Consider the following 20,035-nt stretch of genomic DNA (forward strand, 5'->3'; position numbering starts at 1 on the left):
TTGTTTCCCTAACTTGTACTTCAAAGGTTCACAAAAATAAGCCTTTTCGGTTACACCTTGTCCTGGTTTCAGTTAGAACAGAATTAATTTTCTTCCTAGTAGCTGGTGGAATGCTGTGTTTTGGCTTAGGATGAGAAGAGTGCTGATAACACCCCAATGCTTTAATTGTTGCAGAGCAGTGCTTATACCAAGCCAAGGACATCTCAGCTTCTTGCTCTGTCCTGCCAACGGGCAGGCTGGGGGTGCAGTAAGAGCTGGGAAGGGACAGACCCAGGACAGGTGACCCAAACTAGCCAAAGGGGTATTCCATACCATCTGACGTCATGCTAAACAATGTATAGGGGTGGCTAGCCAGGGGGAGGGGGCCGGACTGCTCGGGGTTAGGCTGGGCATTGGTCAGCGGGTGGTGAGCAATTGCATTGTGCATCACTTGTTTGTACACATTATTAGTAGTGGTACTATTATCATCATTGTATTATTACTATTATTATTATTATTATTATTATTTTGTCTTATTAAACTGTCTTTATCTCAACTCACGGGCTTCACTTTCCATTTCTCTCCCCCGTCCTAGAGAGGGAGGGGGAGGGTGAGCGAACGGCTGCGTGGTGTTTAACTGCCAGCCGGGTTAAACCACAACACACCTTTTACCCTAACATAATAATTCTGTGAGGGCATTAATGCTTGATTTAGAACTGAATACGTTGCCCCATATCAATAAGAAATTTCACTTCCATTCCTCCCCTAGCTTCATTATAATCAGTGGAGGATCCGCTAGGGTAGATTCCCCAGGTCCCCGTTATTCCTGTTGAAATCAGGGACCAATGATTACCCTAGAAAAAGGCTAGTCAATTTGTCCTCCGAAGCCAGGTCCAAACCATTTTGTTTTATTTATTTATTTATTTATTTTCATTACATTTCAGAGTTGGTCCAAAAATTCCGTAGGGGTTTCTTTTAGACCTTGTTGGAAGCATATTCTCAATTCCCAATTCATCCAGATTTTAGTATTTACTTAGCCATTCATAATTTTAGGGATGATTCGGGTCTCAGTGGGGTCGGTCAGGGGAATGCAGTTGTCCACAGTTCCCTGAGCGGTCCCATCGGTAATCTGAGCTCGCACATGAACTCAGGTTGTTTTAAGAGTTAACTGTTTTTCTGTTTCCATAACAACTCTCTCTCGGACCCATCATGATCCCTTTGCCCCAAAGGGCTAACACCCATGATTTTAAGATCTCTGCCTAGAGCAGAGACAGAACTATTAACATTCCTACATCCTCTTTCCCTGCTCATTCAACTTCAAACACCTTTAACACTTTCAACAACCCTTTTAACACTTCCTTTATCTTTCTCCAGCCTGTACTTCTCTAATGCCAACATCAAAGGCTCAGTCAGGGGCCAACTTAATTCCGTACCTTTTCCCACCAAGATGCTGAAACAACATCAGTATACAACATTTCATCCTATTCTCCTTCTCAAAACCAACATTAACTGTAGCAAAACATTAGAGTTTAAAGTTCCATTTAGGGGCCACTTTTCTCCACATTCCAGCTTATAAAGCGGCCACCATTGATTACAATATTTTATCAATGTTTTCCTGTTCACACTTCCACCGGCAGATCCTCCAATATCCTTCCAGTGACTCAAAACACATCCTAACGCACTTTTCTTAGGAATTTCACTGCTTACTCGCCCCCCCATTTTCCAGTTTACACTTTCAGAATACACGTGTTACTTACAAAAGCGTATCACAAAAACGTATCACTCACAAAATTACAGGCACGCAATATCTTTCAGTAGCGATGTCACAAAGCTACTATTACCAGCAATATTGCTAAAATCACAATAACAATAGTCAGAGTCAAATTCCACATGCGATAAGTCAGAAAACCGAACTGTGTAACACCATAACGATATCTTTCTTATAACAATGCCACGAACCTACTATTACCACCAGAAAAATAGCCAAAATCACAGTAACAATAACCAGAGTTAAATACCATACTCCATGAGTCAGAAAACCGAAATAAACAACACAATTCCAGATGGACCTTAAAGCGAGCTCTTTCCTTAAGGTCCCCAAACATACTTACGGTGCTTACCACAAAGTATATACCAAACACTGCCTCGCAGAAGATCATCTTCCGACTTACAGACAGTTCCAGATACAGATGGACCTCAAGGTCCCCAGATATACTTGTGGTACTAACCACAAAGTATATACCAAATACTGTCCTGCAGAAGTCACCTTCCGACTTACTGGACAGTCCCAGATGACCGGCCTACCAGAAAACCAAACCAGAATAAAGAATATACTCACTTACAATGATGGGGTCCTTGTCTGCCTCCGCAGTGATCCGGTGAGTCGAGGAGTCCCTCCGGGAAATCCCGGGGGTACCCTAGGGAGTCCTGTCCCCAGCGGGTCCTGCGGACCGGCAGAGAGGTAGTCCCATCTGGGGTGCCAGATTGATTCAAAGATCGAAGCCGAAATTCCTTTAAGTGGTATATTCTTTATTGCAGCGCTGGATGCACGGGGGATCTCTCCACCTATCGTGCATACCCAAAGCGGAAAGCAGTCTTGAATTTATACAATCAATCTATCAATATTCTACAAGCGCCTATACATATGCATTACCTATCCCCGCCTTCCCTCGCTTCTCATGCTAATTAGCCTTTTGGCACCTTGCGCCTGCGTAGAGCCTCCCAAGAATTGTGGGCAGGGGTCTTTGGGAGGAAGACCCCGAGTCTTCCTCACAGTGTACTTTTCACCTTTGGTCAGGAATCTGCTGAATTGGCACGTTTCTTAATTGCGAGAGCTGGTTGTTGCCAATTCTTCCGTTTGTTGTATCTTTATAATGAATTCCAATGTCCAATTTTGAGATTTATAGTCCTTACATTTGTTTCTCTGTCCGTCTGCCGCTTCCTTATCATGAGTTCCAGTGTCTTGTTTTGAGATATACAGTCCATGTCTGGGGATTGTCCTTGCCTCCCCAATGCCTCCCCAATACCTCCTTAATCAAAACAAAGTGTTACAAGTCACTTCACGAAGAACACAGTCAGAGACAATACTTGTTTGGTTAGTTATCATTCTAAATTATATTCCTGTGGTATGAATGAGATGTGCTGGAGGCCTCCATGTGCGATTGTGCTGTGTGAGTGAGACGCAGCGTTGCTGCAAAGCGAGTGCAGAGTTCCGATCTGTTGTTCCGTACTCTCCGCAAGGGGAGTGGGCAGAGACGAACAAAGTGCTTGACAGACTGAAAAGAAGTGCTGTTTTATCCAAGTTTTGAGTGGTGGTGCCTAATATATGGGCCCGGTGTATCTTGTGTATCCTATTTTTGCTCTTAAATGTTTTGACTGTGACAAGAAAAAGGCAGGAGCATGATATGACATGCTTCCTGCAACATATGAGGCCCGCACAGGGCGAGACCTGGACTCGCTGAGACCTGAACAGGCCGAGACCAGAGCAGTGCTGGGAGACCCGAGACACTACGGAGGGACTACCGCTGGACGGAGAGAGCCCTGAGAGACGCTGCGGAGCCACAGATGGCTCTGAGAGACACAGAATAGACCTGACAGAAGCTGCAAAACGCGGGGAAATTGAAGTAATTGCGGAACATCCGAGATCGAGTTGCTACGGGAGACCAGAGGCGTCAGTGGACACCGGTAGCTGACCCTCACCGTGTGGCGAGTCGGCACAGAGCAGAGGGGCGGACATCAGGACCCTGCAGCCTGTCTGACATAACCATGGAGGCAGCGGCAGCAGCGGCTGTGCTGCTTCACTCTGGCATTCTTTTTATAAAAGGTTTATCTTGCAATGCAAAAAAGACTATTCGTCCCCAGATCGGTGTTATAACTATTACTAATGACGACTTAGCTCTATTGCAGGGCAGGAGTGCAGAGACGCAGATTACACTGCCAAATGACCACCGGCAGGCTCTTTCACAAACCTAAGGTTGCAGCTGGCACTGCCTGCAGCCGTATAGCAGACGTTCCACTCTCTTTCCTAACTAGTAATCATGTGTCTCATCCATTTGTGGTGAATGGTCAGTGGCAAAAAGAAAAGGAGGATGCCACTGACACTAACAGCATGGGTAATAGGAGTAGTATAAGTGACACAGGTGACGGTGCGGGGTGCTGGGTGCTCTGCCTGCTGCTCACCTTCGCCTGACTGTGCACTGCTGCCGACGGTGCTAGAGTAAAATGTGAAGACTGCTCAGATGGCAGTGATGAGAGTGCTTGTGTGAAGAAGATGTGTACTGAATCTGACTTTGTGTGCATAGATATCAATAAAGTGTGTAACCAACAGAGAGACTGCAAGGACTGGGGTGATGAGCCCCTGAAGGAATGCAACAAAAATGAATGTGACTGTCCAGCTGGGAAACTGTGGAGATAGTGATGAATGCCAAAACCCTGGTATCTGTAGTCAAATCTGTATCAACCTGAAAGGCTATCAGATGAATCCTGCTACAGGAACCTGGAAAGGGCCATACGGCAAAGCAAATTAGATAACTGTTATTTAACTTGTCAGAAGATAAAAAAGAAAGTGTTTCAACAAGCAGCCACGGGAGGGAAGAATCACTGAACCCTCGGTGTGAGGGACTGTACCTTGTTTTACTGACTACTGAAACAGCTGTGAGAACCGCAGAAAGGGACCCATGCATCCAGAATAAAAGGACCAGTAACTACTGAAACTTGGAGGGTTGAGTCCGCTCCTGGGAAACTGAAACTCAAGCTAAGGAAGAACTAATATTCTGGCAACGAGGCTCTGCAGGCTCTGCATGAATTAAGGATGCCAAATAAAGGGGACAAGCCTGAAGGGAGGAAAGGGAGAAGGCAAGACCAGGGCAGGACCCTCCACTGTGGTGTGTATGGTCTACCGAGGGAGGCAACCCCTATGGGTATTGACTGCCGAGTGAGAGGGCCTCGACTGGACTTCTCCCACACTAAGGTCAGGTTGTCCTGAGAAAATAACATAAGAACCTTTTTTTTAACCTATATAAAATTGTGATTAATTTTCCAGGAGCTGGATCACCCTGACAGGCCGAACGGTAACACAAGCCTGAATCAACCCTGAAGGTGTTTGCCTATTATGATCCAGATACGTGGGCAGAAGACAGATCGTGGGACTATAGGACCCCAGTATATATACTTAATAGAATAATTAGGTTATTAGCTGTAATAGAAATAGTTATAAATGATGAGAACTGCTTTGTATCAAAATTGCCTAGCTTTGGATTATTTACTAGCACAAGAAGGAGAAGTCTGTGGAAAATTTAGCTTTAGTAATTGCTGTTTAAAGATTGATAAAAAGGGTGTTTCTTCCTAGTAGCTGATAGAATGTTATGTTCTGGTTTAGGATGAGAAGAATGTTAATAATATGCTGATGTTTTAATTGTTTTTAATTGTTACAGAGCAGTGCTTCCACCAAGCCAAGGACCAAGCCAAATTCAGCTTCTCACTGTCCTGCCAGCAGGCAGGCTGGGAGGAGGGCCGGACTGCTCGGGGTTAGGTTGGGCATCGGACAGCAGGTGGTGAGCAGTTGCATTGTGCATCACTTGTTTCGTATACATTATTACTAGTAGTAATATTATCATCATTATTATTGTTATTATTATTATTATTATTTTCTTGTTAACTCATAGGCTTCACTTTCCCATTTCTCTCTCCCATCCCAGAGAAGGAGAGGGGGGAGGTGAGCGAGCAAACACAAACCTGGAAGGATATGGAATGGGATTTATTTTCATGGCTGCCTGGTGGACCATGGGTTAAAAGAGTGTTATTTTTATTGTTATGTGGTGTAATGACGTTATTATTTGTACCTTGTATGATACCTTGTTTTACATTATCAATACGCCGGGTGATAAATAGTACATTGGTAATAACTTCATTAAAAAAGGAAGGGAATATGTCAATTATGATGCTTAAGGATTGGACCCTCCAAGAACAAACTGATGAAATCCAATTATTAATAACAGAAGAGACACGAATTGGGGATAGTAAAAAGAAGATAAGGGATTGTGAGGAATGTTTTAACAATTCCAATTCGTGTCCATAAATTCGTGTCCATAAAGAATAATTCTGTTTGAATCCTGTCTGCCTCTGGGCCCTGCACTGGCAATTTAGTTCTTGAATCCCAGATGCAGTGTGTCCCAGTCTCCCCCTCATTCTAGTCAATTTATCACGTCTTCAGAAAACACTCCTTAAATTTGTGAACCTGTTTGCTTTTGTTATTCCGGACTTCTATTTCTAACAGTTACAGCCTTTTTTCCTGTCTTCTTCGAGATTAACTTAACACTGCTATAGATGTGTCTGTGAATGGCTGGGGAAGAATGTTTTAATTACTCGTGAAGCGTCAAATAAGAAAGCTGTTTGTGTTTGATGTCTGGGAGTTTCAGAACAACTGATAACAACTAGTGACTGTTATGAGATCCTTGGTATCTGGCCAGGGGGTCCAAGAGATTAAGAGGAAGAAAAAAGAAGCTGAAGGACGGTTGGGAGACAAGACCTGTGGAGAGTGTACAGAGAGTGTTCCATAAACTTGGAATAGTGCCGAGTAAGTACAAAGGGTGAGAGGAAGACTACGAGCCTTCAGCATGAAAGACCCCTAGAGACCCCCAGAGGAGACTGGTGCGCATGCTCCAGTAGGAGGAACTGGACCCCGGAAGCTAATTATAATAATCTATTTTTTTTAGAAGTAGTAATGAATATGTATTAGTCTAGGTGCATAAAAATCAGCTGCTTGATGGAACTGGTGTGCGTCCTGGTGGAGCAGAGACTCCCGGTGCACCCAGCGCTGTTTGCTTACCTCTATTCCTTTATATTCTTTTAATAAATCCTATTTTTTTATTTAATCCTAATTTGAATCCTGAGCCATTTATAACAATATTTTCTGCTTTTTAAAAGAAAGTTGCTTGCATAGAACTCTCCTCAAGTTTTCTGTTGATCAATAGCACAAAAGACAGATCTATCAGCTCCTCCAAAGGGGAAAAAAAAAAAAAAAAACGCATCAGATTTTGAAGGACAGGTTTTGGTCAGGAAAAAAGGTGTTCCTGAAGCCAAACGCTATTCCTCTTCAAAGAGAAGTTACCTTCTGTCCTGTATTTCAGTTATTTACAAACTGATTTTTTTTTTTTTTAAATAAATGCCTTTAGAGGTTGATGGTACTTTACATTCAGACGTCTGGTGCTTAGCTTAACAGCTGCATGCAGAAACATCCTCAAGTCTGTTTCCTGTGGCAGCCAGCACCTTCTGTTCTCCCTAGATCAGCAGGAGCTAGAGGCCTGCAGCACTTACAGAATCAGATCTTTAAGATAGCAGGGACTAACAGTCATAATTAGAACACGCAATCTATTATGTCAAACAATAAAAAAGGATCAGGAAGCAAATCATTGATACATCACTACAATATGGCAGTTAAACCTTAGTCATTTAGTGAGAATTAGAAGTTAAAAGCAAGTGTCACCCAGTAACACCTTCAAGTGTGGATGTTTACACCCATTTTCCAACTGGCAGGGTTTGTGGCTGGTAAAGTGCTGAACAATTTCCAATTAGCAATTCAGTAGTATTGCCTTACCCTGATGCTTTAATGCATTCTTCTCCATGGCTCATACAATTTGTATACAAGGGAAAATGCAAAGGAAAATTTTACAAAAAACAAACAATAAAAACCAGACTTTATAAAGAACAAATCGAGATGCTAAGTTCCCACTCTTACCTTTTGTACAAGACTACACCGGTTATCAAAATCACATTCTTCTTTGCAAAAGAAGCCCTTAGGGGAAAAAACAAACACACAGAGTTTTACCTTTGCTGATGGTAGGTATGTGGTACCAGCAGGTAAGGCGGTTTGACCTCTGATACAGTAATGCCCTGTACGATCAGTAGATATAAGACTCCAAATATGTGGCAGCTCTAGGGAGAGAACCCACGGGGAGAACAAGGCCCTGCAAACCCCTAACGAAATAGTCAAGCAAAAAATAGCAGCAGCTCCTGTGTGCTCCTCCATGGAGCGCCACCCAGTTCCTACAGTCCAGGTATCAGCAGAAGCTGAAAACTTGTAGATGATGGACCACCTAAGGAACATTTCCATTCTGGTATCTATACTGAAAATATTTGCTCTTCCTTATGATTTTGTCTGTCTCGTTGCATCATGCCACATTTTGCACAGTTACGTAGTTAAGTATTAAAACAAAACAAAACAAAACAAAACAAAACAAAACAAAAAAACTTTCTAAAAAGCAGCAGTATTAAAAAACAGGTATGTGAATGAATGACAGATACCGGTATCTTTACAGATTAAAGCTTTAGAAACACATCCCACTGGTGACAACTGCCAATCACCCAATCACAGGATACTGGCATGGGATCAGATCCAATTTTTTCAAATACCACACTACCCCCATGACATTTTGGGTGAATTACAAATAATACATTTGTATTTGTAATTTGGGGTGAAATACAATAATTCCACTTAAACATTTTTAACTTATGATATAACGTAAGTTTAAGTAACTTGTCTTTAAGTAACTTTATGTTTGTGACCAAACCTAAAGTAGTGATAGAATAAAACACGTAAACCTGTTTCAGTTCCTTGCTCTGACCATTATAATGCCTCTTGAAAGAAGTAAAAGCTGCTCAGTAAAGAAAACAAAGCGAGCTCCCTACAGTACAGACAGCTCCCCACTTGCCCTAAGATTCTCCATGTAGTTATGTACAAACTACTATGTGTTGATCACAGAAGACAGCTTTGTGATCTTGGTTCTGTTCAAGGAGATGCATTGCTGCCCTTACCAATGTAGAGAGACATTACTTTGAGATAAAGTACATGCATTCCAGATTTCCTGACACTTACTAAAGCTACTGAAGGGTCCAAATTCATGATCTTCATTCTATGTGGGGCTTCCTGGCAGTGGAAACTCTCATCGTCAACCGTGCCATTTTCTTCTGAATCTACAAAGCTTTGAGTGGTGTGAGGGTCCAGATAGATCAGCTCATTGCCTGGATGGGTAAAAGCCGTATGTTAAAAATAAGCAAGTGACATTAATAAGCACTTGGTCCAGAACTGTAAAATAGAAATTAGATTGCCATCGCAGTCAGTATAATCTAGACTTTCCAGCTAGGGATTCTTTAAGAGAATCGGAAGGTTTAGACACAACGTTTCCCACAGGGTATTTAGTATAACTTCCTATTGTGACCTATTACTGTAATTTTTTGGTTGGTTATGTTCTATCTTTGTCACATACTTTTATTTTTCCATGTGAGATCCAGTACTTTTTTTTTTTTTTTTTTTTTTAAATCTCAAGTGTTGTAAACACTAACATTTGACAGATTAAAAGGTACAGGATGTTCACAGATGCAATCTGTAATCCCATTAGGCATTTATTCAGAAATTGGAACAAAAAAGCCTAACTAAAACAGGTTAGGTTTTACAAAAGGACAAAATAGGGTTGCAAAATTTTGGCCCAAAGTGGGGTGAAATCTGAAGGAATGCATTTTAAATTAATTAGAGCAATACTTAATAACAGAAGGTATGCAAAAGGTGAAAAAGATACTGCTATCAGAAACAGTTTTGAAATACAAGAAAATAAAAGTGACATTTGACCAATACACTTGTCAAATGCTATCAGCTATTCTTAGTATGCTGCTCTTGTTGATGTCATCACTTATTTTTACACCTAGCTTTGCTGTTAACTTTCTGCTCCTGTTAAGGATCATCTCATACTGTTTCTAAACTCTTTTAGATATGCTTCTTCATTTATTTTATTCTATTCTCATCTTTCTTTACTTCTAGAGGTTCACGCTTAGACTCCTTACTATTTCCCCTTCAAAAAATGTTCTCTTTTGATCATCTGCACATTTGGAATAAGTTTCTTTTTTCCTTACCTAAAAATCCTATGGAATAATAGGCATTATTTGGTTTCCCTCCTAATGCTCCCAAAGACTGTGGCATCTTAAAGCATTCCTAGGAGTTCAAAAGGAATAAAGGAAATTGTAATTCATTTCTTTACTGACATCACAGATACCCAAACTTATTTGACAGTAACGAGCAATGAATCGAAAGAAAACCTTACTTTAAATGCATCAATATATACGGGATTTATGTGATTTATCCCTAGTCGTAGAGGTATAATAAGCAAGAGGGGTTTCCAGCCTGTGCAGAGTCCTCCTGCGTTCTTGCTTCGGCCAAGAGCACTTCCGTGCAAATGTGCACTGCTGTGGGACGCGCTGCTGCTCTGAGGAGGGCACCAGCACATTTTTTCTGCGGGAATAAAACTAGAAATCAGTCAACGCACAGAGGAACACAAAGCAGATCTTCCTCTCAGTAGTGAATTAAGCTAGTTTGCCTGGGATCTTTATAGGGCACCCAAGACAAAACGAGCCGGGCATGGCAATTACAGCTATTTAGTAGAAGTGATTCTAGCAGACAGTATGTGCTGGCACGTCCAAGTGAGACGTTAGATAAATGATTGGGGGATGACAATTTAAGACTGCAGTGACATGTACTATTAATGTTATTAATAGTGTCAAGCTTTGCCTATAAAACGGCAGAGAAATGAAATGGCAGCAATGATGACAGTAGAAATTCTTCAAGGAGCTCTTCACATCCAGTGATGTGAGCACGAAGTTGGCATCAGGGATCAAAAAAACACAACTGAGTTTGTATGTCCTTCTTCCCTCTTCTTACCCTTGCAAGACAGAGCCATGGCCCCCCAAGTATTTGTTCATGTTTAGATACATGCTGGCAAATGGAGTCAAATCAGAAACTGTTACCAGAAAACTGATGAGGTGTCACTTCCTGATGTCTTCAATGACCACCGTATTGCCCATAGATACATAAACTGCTAATGAATTCCATTCATCAAATAAAGCAAGCTTCCTAGAAAACATTAAGGTACTAATTAATATAAACTAGTTGGATCAAAAGGGTAGCTTTACACTCAGAACCATTTGATTTATTTATTTTTTTTTCTTAAAAAAAAATTTCTTTCTGCATTTTTTAAAGTCTCCATGTAAGAAAAAGAAAACTTTAAACATTAAATGTTTAATATCTTTAGAAAAATAGGTACTGAGTGGTACCAGGAAAAACATATGCGCTGCACCATGTGCAAACTGTTTTGTCTTACTGCTAAGTGCAGTGACAGTAACAGTCCAACTACATCAAGTTTATTACTTTTTATTGCACTCGACAGTCTCTGCAATGGGTTCTTGCCCAGTTGTGTCTTTTCTCATCTGGAAAAGAAAAAAATTCCTATGCCAGTTTTGCAGATTACTTTTTGCTTAAGAAATTCCACTGAATTCAGTGGAATTACTTCTGCCTGAGCCTGCGTGCACAGCAGAAATGGGGCATTAAAAGCTAAATCAGCTAAGGGTTTGGGGCACCAAAACTTCAGTGGGAGACAGCAGCACACAGTTTTATGTCCACTTCTGCAAAATCCAAACCTTTGGGGAAGGGAGCTACACTCTTAAGCTGCACTGGCAGAATTAGCTGTTTCAAATAAGCCAGAAAGAAATGGGGGTGAGCGTTTCACCATGAAAAACTTGGCCATGAAAGATCTGGAGTCCAGGGCATGCTTCAGCTCCCCTCCCTCTTCAGATCATGTGCCTGTTCCAGGGTGTCAAAGACTTGCTGCTGAGCTCGCAGGACCTGTAGCCTAGCCCCTGCCTGAGGTAAGACACCTCCACGTACCCCTGGAGAACTGAGCAGCCTCAGTTCCTTTAAGTGTGGCTCCCAGACTATGAGGAGCTGCCCATCTTTATCCAGTAGCCTTGCTGGCAGAACTGCTGCTCAGAAAGGGAGGAATTGCAGCTCAGTTCCCTCCTCAGCCGAGATGGCTTCTCTCTGATGTTTCACACCACCACTCCGACCTACACGGTGGCACTCTCGACCTGCCAGAGCTGTGCCACTGTGCAGAAAGGAATATACATCTGTGGTGTGACTGGTGAGGGCATGCAGACGGCATAGCAGGAGACTTTCCTGCAGTTTCTTCTCCTCAGGCTCTTCCTTTATTAAAATTTAGAGGTCACCCATTCCCAACTCAGTACCTGCACACCGAGCTGTGGCATGACATTCCATGCTGCACTTGTAAATAGATGGCAAGTACATTCCTGACTGTGGGACAGGGGGAGATGCAGCCTTCAAAACTCTGCCTGGGCCTTCTCTTGGCTGCCCCAGGGGAGTACGTTCTGAATGAGACTGGTATGATCTCACTTACTTTAGTACTTGAGCAACTGTATTTGGTCCAAACCATTCTCCAATTGACTTCCCCTCTCCAACACACACCTGTGCTGTTTTCACAGTGAAAAAAAGACACACGTACACAAAATCAAAGAAAAATGAGACCATAAAGAATGTGGGAACAATATACAGTAAATACCGTGACTGTCAAACATTCTAGAGTAACTGCAATCTGTATTTAGCAATAACAATTATTTTCTCAATCTATGCTCTTTTCAAAACTTAGGGAGTGCCAGTTTCTTTAATAAACAAAAGGCTTCTAAACTATAATGAGAATTACAAGTTAACAAATGTTAGTGCCCCTTATTACAAATTACAGCAATAAGCTACAAGACTGTCTATTCTAGCATTACTGACTCTGGTACCCAAGGCTTACAGAGTTTATCAAGAGCTAGATTCTAGTACATGGCTTTATTTAGGTCTCAGGGAATGTTTCTGTACTACTAGTCTTTGCGCCCATCTGCATACCTTTTTATTTTTGTATAAGCATACACATTGTCTTCACATCCACTTCTTAAAATTATGAATTAACATACTGCAAATTAGTGATTCAACACAGTAGAAATTTCAGTGGAAAAAACCTGAAAGTTTATGTTTGTTCTTACCCATCTGGTGGATTGAATAACAGCAAGCCTTCCTGTCGAGAAAGCATCGTAGGATTCTGTGATATTCTTCTGGTTGTTTTTTGTGTTTTTCCCATTGCCAATCTGAAAGGAAAAATTGATATAGAATAAAAAATGGTGACGTTTTCATTACACTGATCAAATGTCTAGACAGCAGAAAGCTTTATAATGAGATGTTAAAAGACATTTCAATTCATCTCGAATATTTACATTTTGTGTAGAGCTCCTAGAATTCCAAGCTTGTTATTTATCATCAAGCTGCACTTTATCATCATAGGCTAGATTGTAAAAACAGGGAAAATAAAACAAAACAAAAACATCAACTGCAAACATATTCTGACGGATCATGCTGCGTGTTGATAGCCATTCCAGTATCTCTGAGCTTCCAAGATTATTTAAAACTACAGGCTGTGTTTAGACCTTGTTGGATTTCTAAGCACCCATTAAATAACAACATAAGATCCATACAGAAAGTCCAAACACTCCACTGGCAGCATCCTGGGATGTGACATGCATGCTTAAGAGCTTGCACCAGGGGGGTTTGGACCTCGTGCTGCTGACAAGTGAGTAGTGAAGAGAAGGGTAAGAGCACTGTCCCACGGTGGCAGGTTTTCCCTTGGCCTCAACTTGGGTGTTACACTAAAAGGTTTATAAAATAATGGCGACAGGATTCCCCATTTGTTCTCCTTCTATGCCTATTTCTCTGCTTCAGGCTGGGATGATTACACCCAGCTGAATATGAATCGATTCATTAGGAACTGTTACCAGGGCATCAAAGAAAGTCTCACTAATAAATTCAGGGTTTGTGCTTTTAATGGAGTACTTACGAAGAAGCGTCTGCAGACAATACCGAAGTTCCCTCAGGACCAGCACTCACCTCTCCCTAAGTGTCTGCAGATCAGTGCTTGGGCCAGCATCATCTGCCCGCATCGCAGCATACATCCCCAGCCAGCGTCTGACGAAGGACCCGTGCCTCCTGTTAGGAAAGTTCAGCACAATCAGTGCAGGCTTTCAACTGGGTGCAGCACCACAGAGGACATTTCAGAGTGCTAGAAAACAGATAGGGCTGCTGAAGCCTCCATGAACTGTCCTACAGATAAAAGGCACAGAGCAAGACTTTGGTTCCATGCTGTTGGTCTAATTCTAATCTCTGCATTGCACAAATGAACAAAATTCATTTATTCCTTGTGGAGCTGACTTACTCTTCATTCTTCAAGCAGCATTCACAAACCATTTACTGCATGCTATACAACATGATCACCTGTTTACATACAGACCTAAATAAACACTGATTTTAATAATCTTCATGTTTGCATAAACAGTTAAAATGATGCTCAAAATGCGCTAATACTCTAGAAATATTTTCCCAGCCTACGATGCCATCACTTATCTTGCTATTTAATTTAGAACAATGCAGCAAATCTGCAGTATACTCACCAATAGGCGAAAACTTTCTTCTATACGTAAACCACACGTAAACCACAGTAAACCACACGTGAACACACCTTGGCTTATTGTCTGACTTTGGCTTATGGTGCGTCTGTTGCTGTGTCCAGCACAGTGCAGCCCCTAAATTGCTACCAAAACCTTGCCACAAACCTCAATCCCCCTGTTAAAAGAGACCCTCTTGTTTGTTGCCCTTCTTTCGACACTCTCTAACAGTTTTATGTCTTCATACATAAATATACAACAAAACATCAAAGAGCTCAGCAAGGTCCACCAAGGAGAGGAAGCAATGCAGGAGAAAGAAGACAGGACAACAGGGAGAATGGGCAGCATAAGGGAGGAGGCAGCCAGTGGCCTTAAAAACAAAGCCTAAAAAATAACTTCCACTAGTGGGACATAGTGAATTGGAGCTCTGGGGTCTGCATCTAGAGATGTCTTTTCTATTTATCGTGTTGTTGCGGAGATGGGTCCTCTGGCTTTGGTTGTGTTTTTTCATGTTGGGCAATTATCTCCCAAGAAGAACCCCCTGTTGGACAGAAAGGTAGAGGTGTGCTCCAGAAACACAGTGATGGCAAGGAGTCCTCCACTTCATTCTGGCATTTTTTTCCAGCTGGAAGCATTCCCAGTTGTCAACGGAATTGGTTTTGAGGAGTAGGAAAGACAGCATTGCTGGATTTCTGCTTTCTCCTCCATCCTATCAGACCACATCATGAGAGTTGTCTTTGTTTGATGTTCTTATGTCGCGTTCTGTTATTCTATATTTTTTTCTCTCTTATGTGATTTTATGTTCTTCTGTTATGTTATGTTCTTATGTTCACAACAGGACTCCTTGCCAACACCGCCTCACAGACACCTGGGCCAAAGAGCAGGGCCTTGAGCGGCTAGCTCACCATGACAGAGCTCATTTCCTTCCCAGTAGCTGCCAGGTGCCCTCTGGGGGCATTTCGGGGCTACAGCATGGGAAGACTTCCTTGGGGTGGGAAGCCATTGGGCTAGGAAATGGGCAATGTTCCCTAGGAAGGAAATCCCTGGGAAGCAAAAGCCTTGGGATGGGAAGTCTTGAATGGGGTGGGTACCATTCCCTGGGGAAGGAAGTGCTTGGAGAAGTCCTCCAAGAGAGAGGACTCTCTTTGGGACGAGGTCTCTTTGGCTGAAGAAACGCTTCGTGTTGATGGGGCAGATTTCGTCTGGGTTGCTGGGAATGTGCCATGCGGTGAAATGGCAAGGATGGGCACTGCCGCTGAGGCCGAGAAGCTGGTCCTGGGCTGGGCAAGCCTTGGGCCGGGCAAGTGGTGGTGTGGAAGCGTCCTGGGCATGGCAAGTGCTGCGTGGGAGGGAAAGCCTGCTGGGGATGGCCAAGTCTTGCGCTGGGCAGCCTGCTTGGCTCCAAAGCCTGCAGTCCTCCCCAAGATGTCGGCGAGGGGCTGGTCAGCCGTTGGGACGGAACCCCCGTTGCCCGCGTTCCCCAAGCAACCGCCCCACTCTCCAGCCACCATGGCAGGTCCAGCAGCCGGCTCCCGCTCCTCCCGGGGCTGCGGCCCTGCTGGCGAGCCCAGCGCCCCAGAGCTCAGCCCAGCGCCCTTTTTCCCACAGAGGGTTTCCCCAGACGGCTTCTGCGGGTTGCGCAGACGCAAAACTCCCCCTTCGTCGTCCCAGCCGTGCCGCCAACGGTGGCTGCCTGGCTGCTTCCCTCCCTCCCCGGAGCGATGGCGCTGCCCTTGCAGCCCCCCCAGGTACCCACCCTCCCCTCCGCACTGCCCCAGGCCACCGTCTGGCACGTGGTGCCGGGGGTCCAGGGGCAGGTGCTGCAGCTCCCCGCCAGGGTGCAGCTGCCACCTGGGGGGCACCTCCCAGCCCAGGGGCACCACCTGCAGCTTAGGCAGCTCCCCGCCGGCAGCTCCCTGCTGTGGGGCAGCTCCCCCACAGCGCTCCTGTGGGTGCCCCCAGTGTCTCCCAGCCCCTGCTGATGTGGACGGGGACGCTGGTGCCCCAGGATGGTGCTCCCCTCTGCTTGGGGCCCAGGGCCGTGCTCCATGGGGAGCTCCTGCACCCCGCAGGCACCTGCCTGCTGCAGGCCCCTGCCTACCCCGGCCCCCCACCACTCCTCATGACAGGGCCTCCGCTGCGGGGGCAGGCGCTCCCCGCGCCCCGCACCCTCAGCAGCAGCCGGGGGCAGCTGCCGGAGCCCTGCTTGCATGCCGTGGGGCTCAGCGAGGACCAGGGGCCCCCGCTGCCCGGCCCCACTCCCCCCGAGCCTGCCCAGGCTCCAGCGACTGCCAGCACCCAGACGGCGACGCCCGACGGTGAGTTTGGGGCTGGCCCAGCCGGCCGCTGGGCGCCCCACACCCAGGAGCCATGGCAAAGCTGGCAGCGGGGGATGCTTGGGGGATTGCATTGGCTTGCTTTTTCCTCAGCGGCGACACTTGCAGAGGTACCTGAGGAGCCCCTGGAGCTGCTGGAGCTGGGCCCCGATGCCTTCGCCGAGGCCTTTCCCCAGCTGGCAGGGGACAGCCAGCAGCTGCAGCACCTGCAGGACCAGCTCCCGGCCGACCTGGACAGCTCCGGCTTGGAGGAGCTGCTCAGCTGCCTCGATGCCGTGGATGCCTTCGCCGCTGTCCCCAGCAGTCCTGTCCTCAAGCGCTTCCTCTCGCAGCTGCCCGACCTCTGCGAGGACATCGAGGAGCCCAGCACACAGGGACTGGCAGCCACCAGAGCGCTGGGTGAGGTCCCCTCAAGCCCTGGGCTGCACCCCGACAAGGTGCAGGCTGGGCGGGCGCTGCAGCCCCCTGCAGCTGCTGTGCCACCACTCAGCTCCCCCCTCAAGCCTGCAGCCCGGCCCCAGCTCAGGAGAGCCCTGCCCAAAAGGCCCCCCCTGCAGGAATTCATCCCTGCCCGCAGGAGAACCCTGCCCCAGCCTCCCTTGGCTCCCCTCAAGAGGCGCCCCGACCCTGACTGCCTCCCTGCCCGCAAGAGACCCCTGCCCCAGCCTCCCCAGGCTCCCGTCCAGAGCCCCCCCGACCCTGACTTCCTCACTGCCCTCAGGAGAGCCCTGCCCAAGCCTCGCCTGAGTCCCCTCCAGAGCCCCCCCGACCCTGCCCGCAGGAGACCCATGCCCAAGCCTCTCCCCAAAAGGCCCCCCCAGCAGGAATTCATCCCTGCCCACAAGAGAACCCTGCCCCAGCCTCCCTTGGCTCCCCTCAAGAGGCCTCAACTTCTCCCAGCCCTCAGGAGAGCCCTGCCCAGTCCCCCTCGCAGTCCCCTCCAGAGCCCCCCGCTCTGGAGGGGACTGCCCACGGCTCTGCCCACGCAGCCGCGCACGCTGCAGCGTCCGGCGCAGCCCCGCGGGGACTACGTGCCCTGCGTGGGGCCCTGGGCGGGCGGCGACGCAGCGCCCACACCGCTGGAGGAGCAGGAGTCGTCGGTGCCCATCACGCCGCAGCAGCGTCCCGAGCGGGAGCGCCTCAAGAAGCTGGCCCAGGAGGAGCGGCAGCGGGCGACCCACCACATGAGGATCGGCCCCGGGCAATTCTTCGAGCAGCGGCAGAAGGACCACGCCAGAGCCTACTCTTACGGCTACCCGTGACCGACCTCAGGCTTCTCCTCGACGGCCCCCGCAGCACCCAGGCCCGCTCAGCACGCAGGCAGGCACAGAGACCTCTGCAGGCGCCTGCTCCAGCTTCAGCCACGCTCCTCAGCCCTTGCCCCTCTCGCTTGCCCTCTCCCCTCTCTCGTGCTGGACCTACGCACTGCTTGCCACTCTCAGGGATGGGCAACGGCAAATGCCAATGGCAAATGCGCGCGCGCCTCACCCAGGAAGGTGGCAATGGCAAGCTGGGGGGATGCTGGCAGCAGCTGGGCTGGGAAAGCTTGCCCATGGCAACTGCTGCTTGGGACACCAAAGGGCTGAGACAAGACTTAGCTCTTCTTTCGGGGCATTGCTCTTCTTTGCTGCCTTCTGGATTACATTCCTCTCCTTAGGTGCTCACTCAGCAAGGCCTCTGCCTGCAGCTCTTCTTGCACTGGGACACCGAGGGGATCAGAACTGGGACGTTGTTGGGATAGGAAATGATCAGTGGGATGGGAAGTGATGATGGGGATAGGAACTCATTGGCACGGGAAAAATGGGTTTTATTTGTATTAAATTTACATTTTTAAATTTTATTTAATTTACTGGGTTTTATTTGTATTAAATTTACATTTTTAAATTTTATTTAAATTACTGAGTTTTATTTTTATTAAATTTACATTTTTAAATTTTATTTAATTTACTGGTTGTATTATTTATTTCATTAAATCCACTTTATTGACTGTGTTGTACAGTATGGCATTGTTTCATTATTAGAAAATGATAAGTATTTACTATTATTAATTAAACAATATTTACATATTTTATACATTATAAATTATCAATATTCTCATTTCTAATTTTGTTTGTTTTTATTCCTTTTCTACCCTATTAAACTCTCTTTATCCCAGTGCACTGCTTTGGACTTTAGTTTTCCTTCCGAGTCGTTGTGGATTCACTCCGGATGGGGGGACATTAGCGAACGCCTGTGTGCTTCAGATCCAAGGTCACCTTTGCCCTCAACTCAAGATCCATGTTTGCATCTGTTGTCATGAAGCAATGTTAACAACAGCAACAATTAAGTTACCTTATTTATTATTTCATGTTATTTCATAATTTCATGTTCAGTTATTTCATGCAGCCCGCTTCCGCTGCCCATGCTCAGGCCGGGCATGGATGTGGGCATGGCCAGCACGGACGGCAGAAAATGGGTGCATGGCTGGATGGATGGCTGGGTGGGAGTTGGGAATTCAGCCTTGGGATCAGAACTGGGAGGTTATTGGGATAGGAAATGATCAGTGGGATGGGAAGTGATGATGGGGATAGGAACTCATTGGGATGGGAAAAATGGGTTTTATTTGTATTAAATTTACATTTTTAAATTTTATTTAATTTCCTGGGTTTTATTATTTATTTAATTAAATCCACTTTATTGACTGTGTTGTACAGTATGGCATTGTTTCATTATTATAAAATGATAAGTATTTAATATTATTAATTAAACAATATTTATATATTTTATACTCGTAAGGGGGTGTCGAGAGGCAGGAGACCTTTTCTCCATTAACACCAGCGACAGGACCCACGGGAACGGGGTTAAGCTGAGGCAGGGGAAATTTAGGCTTGACATAAGGAGGGGGTTCTTCACAGAGAGGGTGGTTGCACACTGGAACGGGCTCCCCAGGGAAGTGGTCACTGCACCGAGCCTGTCTGAATTTAAGAAGAGATTGGACTGTGCACTTAGTCACATGGGCTGAACTTTTGGGTAGACCTGTGCGGTGTCAAGAGTTGGACTTGATGATCCTTAAGGGTCCCTTCCAACTCAGGATATTCTATGCTTCTATGATTCTATGATACATTATAAATTATCAATATTCTCATTTCTTATTTTGTTTGTTTTTATTCCTTTTGTACCCTATTAAACTCTCTTTATCACAGTGCACTGGTTTGTTCTTATACTTTTTCTTATACTGTGGAGCCCAAAACTGCACTCAGTACTCAGTACATGGAATACCAAGAGAGACTGCCTGTCATTTTCTCTTCTCTGCAGAAGCCCTGTTGCTAACACTGTCCAGAAATCACCACTGTCACAGACAGTAGTAGCATTCCCTCCTCCCACAGTTGGTTCTTCCCCCCCAAGACTTAGACACCATCCAGAAAAATAAG

At 45.6% G+C, this 20,035-nt stretch overlaps 2 protein-coding genes across 2 annotated transcripts; one reads left to right on the plus strand and one right to left on the minus strand.

The window, feature by feature from the left end:
- Positions 1-7,673: 7,673 nt before the first annotated feature.
- Positions 7,674-13,826, minus strand: LOC140002357 (cysteine protease ATG4A-like; the record flags this gene model as incomplete). The annotated part of the gene is made up of 8 exons (XM_072036779.1): positions 7,674-7,771; positions 8,852-8,997; positions 9,883-9,961; positions 10,071-10,226; positions 10,798-10,876; positions 12,213-12,285; positions 12,841-12,942; positions 13,736-13,826. Coding segments are annotated over 8 exons (801 nt in total), but the record flags the coding sequence as incomplete, so codon positions are not given.
- A 1,964-nt stretch (positions 13,827-15,790) lies between these two features.
- On the plus strand, positions 15,791-18,672 carry LOC140002372 (uncharacterized). Its single transcript, XM_072036801.1, has 2 exons — positions 15,791-16,607; positions 16,719-18,672. The coding sequence occupies exons 1-2, from the start codon at positions 16,271-16,273 to the stop codon at positions 17,885-17,887; spliced, it is 1,506 nt and encodes a 501-aa protein (XP_071892902.1). The 5' UTR covers positions 15,791-16,270; the 3' UTR covers positions 17,888-18,672.
- The last annotated feature ends 1,363 nt before the right edge of the window (positions 18,673-20,035 follow it).

Source organism: Anas platyrhynchos, chromosome 4, assembly GCF_047663525.1.
Source record: "Anas platyrhynchos isolate ZD024472 breed Pekin duck chromosome 4, IASCAAS_PekinDuck_T2T, whole genome shotgun sequence".
NCBI lineage: Eukaryota > Metazoa > Chordata > Aves > Anseriformes > Anatidae > Anas > Anas platyrhynchos.